At 40.5% G+C, this 11,306-nt stretch overlaps 2 protein-coding genes across 2 annotated transcripts in view; one reads left to right on the top strand and one right to left on the bottom strand.

Moving 5' to 3' along the window:
- NSMCE1 (non-SMC element 1 homolog (S. cerevisiae)) overlaps positions 1–4,192 on the top strand; it is a 15,204-nt gene extending 11,012 nt beyond the window's left edge. Inside the window, 6 exon segments of the mRNA XM_009585350.1 lie at positions 432–578; positions 1,563–1,679; positions 2,596–2,716; positions 3,194–3,228; positions 3,231–3,275; positions 4,034–4,192. Of these exon segments, the coding sequence (XP_009583645.1) occupies positions 432–578; positions 1,563–1,679; positions 2,596–2,716; positions 3,194–3,228; positions 3,231–3,275; positions 4,034–4,192 (624 nt within the window).
- Positions 4,193–4,650: 458 nt separating this feature from the next.
- Positions 4,651–11,293, bottom strand: KDM8 (lysine (K)-specific demethylase 8; the record flags this gene model as incomplete). Its single annotated transcript, XM_009585352.1, has 6 exons — positions 4,651–4,930; positions 5,029–5,121; positions 7,770–7,919; positions 8,689–8,730; positions 9,636–9,768; positions 11,106–11,293. Coding segments are annotated over 6 exons (771 nt in total), but the record flags the coding sequence as incomplete, so codon positions are not given.
- Positions 11,294–11,306: the final 13 nt, after the last annotated feature.

Consider the following 11,306-nt stretch of genomic DNA (forward strand, 5'->3'; position numbering starts at 1 on the left):
AGAGATTCTCTGAAGATTGGTAATACTGCTACAACCTTCAAGTGCTGGGTAGGTTAAGCAGTACTAGTGCCTCCAGAGTGGACAAACTTACTTTAGTAGCGGGAGATTTTTCATCAAAAGAACCTTGACAAAGAGCAGATAAAGAGAAACAGATCTGTCACTCCTGAGTATGCCCAGGAGTCCCTGAATGCAGCTTCATTCAGGCAGCACCGTACAAGCCTATTTGTGGAAATATTTTCTTGGCAAAGATTAAAACTGTCAAGGTAACAAGGATTGTTTCAGCTTTTGGCCTTTGTTTTACAGTTCTGGTGCAAGCCATATACAGTAGTATAGCTTATATGTATGGATGCTAAAAAAGCTGCACATTACTTTAAGGGGTGTCTATCTGATTGCATCGGTTTTTTAATAGTTGAAAATGTTTCTTTCTGTAGATGGACCTAATCATTTTATCAGAAAATGGCTTTGCCTCTTCTACAGATATTTTAAACTTGGCAGACCAACTTAAGACAAAGAAAATGAAGAAAAAGGAAGCGGAACAAGTGCTGAAAGTTTTTGTGGAGGATAAGTGGCTCTCTGAGGTAACTGCTGTATCTTTTCAAGTGTTTGTATTTTAATAGGTCCAGGTATTATTTTCTTATGGATGTGATGGCTGAAACTGAAACTGTTCTTCAATGAGTGATGGCTAAAATGGTTTTGTGAGGCCTGTGCTTATTGCTGCTCCAGTGATTTTTGCAGAAAAAGTAGTACATTTACAAGGAAAAAGTCCTTGGGTAGATCTATACAGGACAACACGGTTTCTGTTTCTTGCACCTGAGCTAGGTGGTTATGTGTGTACAGCCCTGCATTGCGACATACAGACATCCTTTGTACGCAACAGCACTGCATACTTAAACTTGGAACAAGAGCTGGGGAAAGCTCTTCAGGATGATCAGTGCTGTTAGTTACGTTTAGAATGTCCTGAAAAGCAGTGAGGCCAAACATGTTGAAAACTCCCGTACCAGAAATGTATGGGCCACTGTGCACATTTTTAAATCTCCTTTACTTCATGAGGAGAAATTGAGATTCGCTTACCATGTGACGCTGCAGTTGCTTGCCAAGACAAGTGAGACCTCAATCCCTTTTCTCCTGGATTCATTGCATCGTAGATCTCCAACCTGCTGCCACAGGTTTACTTATGTTAGAGTGATTTAGCAGAGATTTTCAAAGCTACCTCAAGCAGTAAATGCCTAGATTTTGCTGAAGGCCAGCAGAATTTCCGCTGATGTGCAAATGGAGGGTCCCAAAACTGCATGTCTTTGTTAAGGAGAGCATGCTTGCTCATCTGTACCTTCCAAGAACTAGATCTCTGTTAAAGGTGTGAGATCTTTATTCTAATCCTCTGAACAAATTAATTCTGCTACTTCAGAAGTATTTTTGGCTTTGCATTGTATCAGTGTCAGCATGTTAGTTTCACGATGGCAGAAAAAAGTGGATGTCAAATGCTTGCTAGCAGGTGGTTAGAAAAGTTAAAAAAGATAAAAGGAATTAAAAGAAATTCCTCATCTTGCCACTTATTTCCTTAGAGGAATGGAGAATATACTCTGCATACTCGCTGCATAATTGAGATGGAACAATACATTCTCAGCAACTACCAAGATGTGGCAAGGAAGTGTAACATCTGTCACAGCCTTGCCATCCAGGTAACATTTGTTTTATCACCTCAGTAGGCATCTGCCGATGTACTTATATGGTCATAGCTGAAGTGTGTGATACTTTTCCTTCGAGTATTAGGCAGGCACTGAAAAATTCTTGTCTTGTCATCTGGTAATGGTGCCCATGTATATAAAGAAAATACTTTTTTTTTTTTCTTCAGTGTAGGTATTTTATCTTCTGTCTTTGGAAAAAAACTTCTCTTGCAGCAGTATCTCCAAGTGTGAACTTGGAGAAAGCGAACTCACCCAATGAGGAACATTATTGTGCTGTCTTGCTTTCCAAAGCCAGCAGGCTAGAGATGAACCCCTTATCCTTAAATAGGCGTAACAGTTAAGTGTTAGCTATCTTATCTTTGGACCTTACAAATAGCGGTCTTCATGTGACACACGTTCATCTTTGGTCCTGGGATTTTGGTCCAGGAATTGCTTGTGTCTTGGACTTCAGAATGAACATGTATGCTTATATATAGCATGCTAAAGCACTATATTTTGATAGCTGGTAAGTTACCAGTTTAGTCTTGCATAAGTGGTTACAGCCTGAACTCCTATTCCAAAACTACTGCATTCTCTTGCTCCTTGACCCTGCATCTTCTCATCTTCCCAACTAACGTGCTTCCATGTTACTTTTTCCATCCCAATAGGTCTCCTTTATTGCAACCAAATAGCTCAGTGTTGTTTGTCTTTCAAGCTAGATTTTCTTCATATAGGGAAATGGTATTTCCTAGTTTCCAGGAAATACCTCCTTTTATCATGTACCAACTTTGACTTTTGAGCATCCACCAACTGTACTGTGTGAACCATTCTTTGGAATAAAGCATTGCATATCTGCTGCCCTTTGTAACAACTTTATGTTAAATTGAAGGACAGATTAGAAAGACTTTTTTATCAACACTTCTGATTTCAGAGCCAAGTATGTGAATCCTGTGGAATTGGAATGCATTTACCTTGTGTGAGAAAGTACTTTAGAGCTCAGACTGAACCACGCTGTCCGCAGTGTAATGATTTCTGGTCTTGTGACATTCCAGGTACCAAGCAACCTATTTTTAAAAAAATTGAGGGTAATAATACTAGAGAATGGACTGTGATATTCAGTGGCACTGCCTATATTATTTATAGCTGTAGTTGAGTATCAGTTATTTCAGACTTCAGTTCTATGTTTCAGACAGTAAACCATACATGAGCAACACTGAGCCCTGAAAGTGCAAGGATTATGCCTTATGGTCACTAGCAGGTCCTGTGCATATTGTTTCTAAGAACATTAAAGTGTGGAGGGGGGGACGAGGAGTAGGGGGCAGACACAACACATGACACTAAAACTTCTGGAAATACTGAGCTGCTAAGAAGAGCACAGTCTCTTCAGAATTCCTCTGTTTAGCCAGGGAAATTGGACATTCTGAACAGGAACACAGGAATATATAAAGCATTTTAAAAATCTGGAGGTTATACAATATCATCCTTTTTTTGTGTGTCATTCATTAACCTTCCTTTTGTTTTCTTTACAGGTATGAGTCGGATAGACTCCCAGTCACCATCAAAAACAGGGAGAACAGAGAAGACCTTCATTCTCAGCACTGGACGATGCTAGTAAAACTCGCTTTCAGTGAAATCTTTTTTCCCCGCTCTTGCAGAATAGCCAGAATGTATTGTATTCATTAGTAACAGTGTATTTTCAGTGTACATATTTTCTCCTGAACTGTTAAGAATCTTAAAATAAAACTATCATTGACCTTCCTCTTCTCCTTCTTCACAGTTATGCCTGCACAGCTTTCTTGGAGGCTCTTTTGTGTATGTAGTTCTCCACAGTCTTGGATTGGGACTCTCAGTGCATGTTTGGGAATGAAAGATGCAGATGTTTTCAGTCAGTCCTGCAAGCTGAGCTATGCAGATGAACTATTAAAAGAAGCCTTTCTCAGCAACAGTGTTCCCTATTTGTACAGTTTCAGTTGCACAATTGAAAATGGAACCTGTTACTAGCACCACAGGGCTTCAAGCAGGTGAAAAATCAATGCAGCTCTTTTGGTCTCCTCATGAAGGCGGCTGGCTGAATATCTGATCTAGGGCTAGAGTTTGAACACTTTCAGGTAGCACTGTTTCTTGGGTTTTGTCCCTTTAGACACAGAAGAGTTGATCTGACATACAGCCAGGTCACGAGCAACTATGCTCAATAAGAGAGGGAATATTCCCACAGTCAAAATGATTGGGAAAGAGAAAGACAAGACTTTTGAGTCAATGCCAGCTTATGTCTGCAGAGTGTTGAAAAAATTATCATCTTAAGATTCTTTTAGTTTTTAGTATTAGCACTTCACTCTCCAGTTTTATGTAAGGGTGCTTCTTCCTTTAAGAGTGACTTGAAAAAAAGCCAAGGACTAGATAGTGCCAGGTACCAGAACAGAATGGCAGCATATCTTTTGTTGGTAGAAATGTGTGACACTGCAGAAGGCAGAGTGTCAGCAGTTCAGCTGATGGTTAATCGAAGTATGATTAAGCTTCAGTTTATTTAACTGCAATTAAACTATGGATTAACTACAATTAATTATGTTCCTAGGCCTTAACACTAGTAACTTTTTCTGTATAGGAGATTGGTATCTTCCATCATGTTAGCTTTTTTTTTTTTTTAACATATTGAACCTTTGGGTCGCACCATCCCTCATTGTTTATGTAACTCCCATTTTTACTGTTATTAAATCCAAGTAGAAGGTAACACTAACCTGATGTTCCAAATACAGTTTGAAGCGCAGTCCTGGCTGTGCCCATATATAGAGCTGTTTCAGATGTACACACGCATACAATATGATGACCTAACATGCTTTTTATGAGGAGTTCATATTAGAAACATCCACAAAACCAAAGTGGCTGTAGCATCTTTTTTCCATTTACCCATCCAGACTCTTTCACCATGCTGAAGCAAGAGTTTGTTGTTTTTTGTTTTTTTTTTTAATCCACCTCTAACCTCTGGATAGGGAAGAACATTCTCATGCTTAAAAATAATTCTCTTGTGAGAAGATGCCAGATGCTATTTTTTCTGATTTTTAATTCCTATAACAATGCTAACAGACTTTATGCATGCTTCAGAGCTATGACCACCAGAAACTGACAGAGAAGCTGATATCAAGCGATCGTACATAGTGCCAATATTTAACTGGAATAAACAGAACCTGTCCAGGCATCAGAATACAGGACTGAAATGCAGCCTTTCTGAAATCAGGAAACTTAACTAAGTCAGGATCTTCCACATCAACCTATAAAAAACCAAAACAATCATCAGTAGAATGTCTTTACTTAAATACGATTTGATAAAGTAACATTACTGATACTAAAATTTCAGGCAGCTATTTACCTGACTAGTGTTGTGAAGAATTTGGCTTTCATGTGGGTACAGGTTTTCTGAATCTTGAGGTGAATATAGACGGATATACTTTCTTCCAAATACCTGTATATATTACAACAAATGTTTTCCATCTGTCATTAACCTGCACATTACTGGAAACTGTGGGCCATAGCTGGCATTTAACAGTAAAATATACCTGATTACAAGAAACATCATTATCTTTGTTAGTAATAAACAGACACTGCTATCATAAAAAGTTAAATCAGACTATTGGAATTCAAGTACCTGTTCCCTTGGAGCAGATAAGAATTTGAAATACCAGGTAACGTCTTTAACCAAATTACTTTAAATTCAAAGTTTAAGGCACCCAATTTATACAATGATGTTATTTGGGCTCTATGTAGCACGAAAGTGATTAGAAAAAGAACTGAGTATAAGGAGGTCGAGTCTCCAGTGCAGTTCACACCAGCAGGCAGAGGTACCCGCACAGAGTGACTGCTAAGCTTCCATATACTCCTTCAGCTCTTATTTCTGTGTCATCATTAAATCAGTTCCTTCATTGGAATGCTTAATTGAAAGACTAGAACTCATAAGGCAAGTGGACTGACTGACCTGAACACTACACTGAATTGCAAGTTGTTGATGCCTAAAATGAAGTGGCAGAATAAACCAGAGTCAAAGCTGATTCCTGCACTGGTACCAGTGGAATGCCCACAGGGTGAATATTCATGCTGCTTGTGCCCGGATTCAAGATTTCTTCAAGGGCCAGGCATGATCATATTTGTTTGGAACTATCACATTAAGTCAGTACTCTGACTAACCACAGCACCCTGGACTGGCACTATGCTACCAAACTATTCCTAACCAAGCTGCTTTTCCTCTGTCTTAACATCCCTTCCCATGTAATAGAACAGGATTTCTTGAAATCTTACCAAGTTGTAATGCTAGATGTTTAGAGTTTTTTGCTTCAAGGACAGCACATAAATGTATTCTAAAGGCTGGACAAGTATCAGGGTATTCATGCCCTGTCCTACTCTTCACTATCACTGGTGAAACTACTAGAGCATTGATCTGAATAACTACAGCTGTCGTGTTTTTAGGATGCCTTCCATACCCCAAAGGGATTATGGATATTAATTAGCTCTCTAAAGAACCAAGTGTTAAGTGATATTTTTGGTGATGTATGAAAGTAAAGAAAATGTTGGTTATGGCTCCAATAGCACATTTTCTGAATCCTTGAATTCTTTTTGGGGGGTGGGTGTTACCTGGACTGCTGTGAGCTATTAACAGCTCCTTCCTTCACTTGCCTCACTGGGTTAAGGCCTTGTATATTGCAGGTTGAACGCACAAGTTAATGGGCAACAGCCTGCATCTCCAGATACTGGTTTCCTCATTAATGGAAATACTACGATCTCTGCAGCAGCTACCACCCAGCCAGTAGGGTTCACTCTACTTTGTTACTTGTACTTGTGCCTTCCTGGACTCCACAGCCACAGTTTAAATGGCATCAAGAGGCAGCGCTGTTTTAACTGAAAATTGGAAACTGCGAGATCACCTGCTGTTCAAATTACAAAGACTCTTTTACAGCACTAGCAAATAATCTCCCATTCTTCAGGCAGAAGAATACAAGTTCTGAAGTTTGTAAGGGAGGTATCTTTTCCCAGTCCAACAACTCCTATGATGGACTTCCACCCCAAAAAATTCCCCTCAAGCTTTACATAGTATGTATAGTAGGATACTTCGCTTTCAGAATGCATGGGGCGGGGCGGGGGGGGGAAGAGAAAGAGAGAGAGGCAGGTTAGCAGGGAAGAGAAATACAATATACATACATAGAGAAACACAATACATGTACATAATTGCACAGCAGTTGTAAAAACCCACTTTAGGAAGGTCTGAATTAAGCCTCAGTTCCAAGTGAAAACACAGGTTAGCAGGATGCAACTGTTTGGGACAGAGGAACTAAGGTTCAATCCATAAATAAGCACAAGTAGAAAGTATTCAATATCGTGATCCTGCTGGAGAATGTTTGAAAGTGCAAGCCATATTTTTTTTTAGAGTCTGATGGGATGGAGGAAGAAACGGCAATCTCCTTCCAGTAAGCAAAAAACCCCTCAGTGTTTGAAGATGTACAGTTGTCAACTGCTTAGCCCAGGAATACGTCTTCGGGCTTGTATAGTGCTTACCACAAAGGGCCCCAGTACTTTACTGTATTACTCTGCACTAAAAGTCATCATCAAGAAGCCTACCAACAGTAACTCACTTAGCAGCAATGAGGTCACAGTGCAAATATTACTTCATCTGACTCTCAATGCATGCACTAATGGATATTTTACTGGGTAACCTGATGTGGATTAAAGTATGCACCTAAGTCCACCCCAAATCTTGCTGTTCCAGAAAAGGAAGTTCTTTGGTACACTGTGACAGGATCCAGGTTCTTCCCAACTCTGTTAACAAATTCCTTGTGTGACCTTGGAAAAGCTGCTGCTTATGATTTCCATTTATCATCTGTAAAATGAGGGTGAGTAATGGTCTATCTCAATGAGGAGCACTTGTGGCCTATAAGATTACATTGAGTATTAAGTTGCAGTAGTAACAAATGCAACAGAATAGCAAAACAATATCTGCATATTCTCTGTCCTTCAATCGTTCATCAAGTTGTCTGCTACCCTTGTCTCTAACACTTAACATACCATAAGCATTTTTTCTACCTATAGCATTAATGACATGTGTAGAGTAAGTAGAGTACAGACCTGGGCTAAAAAATTTTGCTGGGGATCCTGATGAAGAGGTGAGATAGTGCCTTCTGGACCAAACCAAGCGTTAATGGTGATGTCATCTTCTTCCCCTTCCCCCAGGCAGCAGTAGTCAGGGATACTGATATCCTCTTTCAATTCCGGGATCTACTCCCATAAAGAAATAAACATTAAGAACGGTATGTGCTGACTTGCCAAAGGCATGTAATTTGTAGAACAGAGGAACAAGGCTTGGTACACAGAAAACAAATGACCTGCTTGTCCAGCAAGGACAGGGCAGTAGAGAAGTAGCTGAACTGCTAGGAATCTGCAGGAAATGTCCTCACACTTTCTGTCCTAGCAAGCAGATTCTGTTGGAAGGAGAGATGGGAGAAAGAAAGGGGTTTCTCATTCTTCAGAGACCCTTTGCTTTAGCAGAAACCAGAGAGACCCAAGAATGAGTAGATCTGCTGTTCGTGGAAAAGGAGCAGCTGATCTTTTATACACTAAGCTTGCTTCTCCGTGAGATTCCTTTTTATGTCTCCCACCAACCCAATCTCTGGTTAACTGGAATGACATTTCAAAATATGGTGAACATATCACCACTGAAGACTGTTTCCTGTCCAAATCTCTTCCCTGACTTACATATTCGTTGGGGAAATGCTGCTTTCCAGGTGATATCCCTGTAAGTATATGCTACATTGTACCGAAACAGCACTAAGATTGAATATCTTCGCCCCTGAGTTTTGTTTCCATGCCTTTCAGCCAAATGGAACAAACCCCTTCCTCTGTTCCTTCAAATTGTGGGAATAGAAACTTAAGAAATACTATGAATTCTCTGTATGCCCTTCCATCTAGCAGAGTTGACATCCTCAGAGATGACTTGTCCTACAAAGGGAACACTTGACTGCAGAAAGATAGAAACATTCAGTTTTACCTGATCAAAAAGCTGGTGCTGGGCAAGGTATCCTACACTGTTCTGAAATTACAGCAGAGAAAGAAAAAAATGCACAGTGACATATAAGGTAAGACTTTTCAGTCAGTTAATTTACTTACAGGTGAGTAGAATTTACTTATAGATAGCATCCATTTCCAATGTCCTATTTCAGAGTACTAGAATTGTTTCAACAGTTGAGTAGTATAAGGGGTCTTCTGAAATAGTAACTTACAGCTACACTGAAATTGTAAGAGTGTAGATATATCCCCACAATCGACAAAGTATCTAGCTCGAGTTACTGGAAGAAGCCTACCTATAGTCCTACAGAGTCTCGACAACAGTTCTGTTGTCAACCCTGTGACAACGCTCTGCATCTTTATAGCTAGACCCTGCGGGTACACAGACTAGTTCACCCTCACTCCCTACAAGTATCTCGATACTCTATTCCAGCCTGCACCACAAACCAATTTGCAATGGCACATGGTCCTTCCTGCCAGAAGACTAGGAAACAGAAATGAAGGCTTCAGGTCCTCAGCTGTGAAAGTAAAAGGACATTCAATTGCTAATCGACTTTTTATTTGTGAATTTGGATCTCGATCCTAGATGTCAGTAAGCAGTTTAATAACCAAGAGGAACAAAACTGCTGGCTGAGGATCCCTTATCCTTAGACTCCACCATTCAGGCTTCTGCTGCAGAAGGTAATTGGAATTCTTCCAATTCCAGCTGCTGTCCATTTCATTATACATAAAAATCAAACCTAGCTATTGTTGCAATAACTATTTGTAGTTTCAGATCTTGAAAATATGTCAAACTTTCTAATTCAGAGTTGTGCTTATAGCATACCCCCTCCCTTGACATCATCTTTAAGCATGTTCGTTCTAAGCAGAAATTCTGTACCATTAACACACTGCTGTATTTGGAGATGAAACAAAATGAAAGTAACACACCTCATTCACAATATACTGGTTGATGAAGTCACTGACAGTCATGAGCTTCTGAGACCATTCCTCATCTGTATATCGGGTACCCAGTTCCACAGGGACTGTGCGGCACCCTGCGACTTGACAAAAATACTCCACACTGAAATAAAGAAAGTTCCATTACCCTTTTATACTGCTCTTCCTACTAATTTTGAATGTAAGGCAATCAATCGAAATCAATCTTTTAGACTAATAAAACTCTACCACCGTAAGTTTCTTCTCTCTAAAACCAACAACCAGAGACAAAAGGCAACAGAAAAGGATGCAAGCAGCAAGGCAACAAGCAGTCAAGTTTGTGTGTACATTATGCCACAATTGTCTGTTTTGTTTTGTTTTAAAACCTTGTTTACCTCAGTTAACTATTGTTTCTTACGAGCTAAGGAGATTTAAGCTGTTAGTCTCTCTTGACTAGGGATGGCTAATCTTTTTGCTGCCTGCTGCCATGTTTGCTTTTTATTATTGATGCTAGATCAACTCTCTGTCAGTGCCAAATTCCGTATACAGGTGCCAATAATATCCACCCTGGCTAAAGTCAGAGGAATTACTTTGATGGGTGGTATACATCTCTCCATTGACAATGACATTAACTAAATGAAAAAGTTAATCTTTTTAAGTGTCTGAAGTTAAGCAGTGGAACACCTTTCCTCAAAAAAGAATAAAACCCCTATGAAATAACAAGTGTGTTCAGTTAATGTCAATTTTACCCTTGGCTGTGGAACGAAAGCAATTAGTGAGTGTTTTTTCCCCTTTTCTAAGGAATCGTGAGCTTTATCTCACAAATGTTCGATTCCCAGTATTGGAAATGTTGGCTCTATTGCTTACATTACACAAGCAGCACAATATTATTACTCGCTCCTGAATGGTGGTGTCTGAAACTCAACACTCAAACACAACACTGAACAAACATCAATGCTTGTACATGTGAATGAAAAAGCCAACCATGTTTACTCACACATCTCTTCCACAAATTCACTTTCCATTGCACTAATTATCAGCAAGTTCTGAGACGTAAAAATCATCGACCTGTGTCTGACACAGACCCACTTAGGATGCGAGCAGCTCACTGGAACAGCTAGCAATGCATGCTCGTTGCTAGTTTTCAGTTGAGCAACACACAGCATCGGCAATTCACCAGAGCGCTTCCCGGCACAGCCCAGGGAGGCAGGGCTGAGGGCTGCCTTCAGCGCCGTCCCGGACAGGACTGGGTTCCCCTGGCACACCGGAGCACTTACCGTGCAACGCTCTGGATGGTTTGATGCGCTTGCCTCATCTATGGAGCAATTTCTACAGAGCAAAGACAACATCGCAGCAGGAAGGTCATGCCCAATGGCACCTATCTTCTGTGAAGGTCTCTATGCTCCACCGAGCATCGAGATACCTGACACAGAAAACGATCCTCGCCCTTACTAGGACAGGGAAGAAACTCTTATTTCTCACCTCCACTTCTTCATACACGGCCAGTGGTCAATAATCCCCTCTAAGACCACAGGCTTCTGTGGAATTAGATAGTTGTCTCTGAAATGCTCCAGCGAAGGGCAGTGAAGGTGTGGAAGCGCATCTTCTGGCTGCACAACAGGGGCTGGGGCGGGGTCAATGCGGACCCTCTGGAACAGAGGCGTCCTCCTCCAACAGCTGCCA

This window comes from Fulmarus glacialis, unplaced genomic scaffold (genome assembly GCF_000690835.1).
Source record: "Fulmarus glacialis isolate BGI_N327 unplaced genomic scaffold, ASM69083v1 scaffold51479, whole genome shotgun sequence".
Classification (NCBI taxonomy): Eukaryota; Metazoa; Chordata; class Aves; order Procellariiformes; family Procellariidae; genus Fulmarus; species Fulmarus glacialis.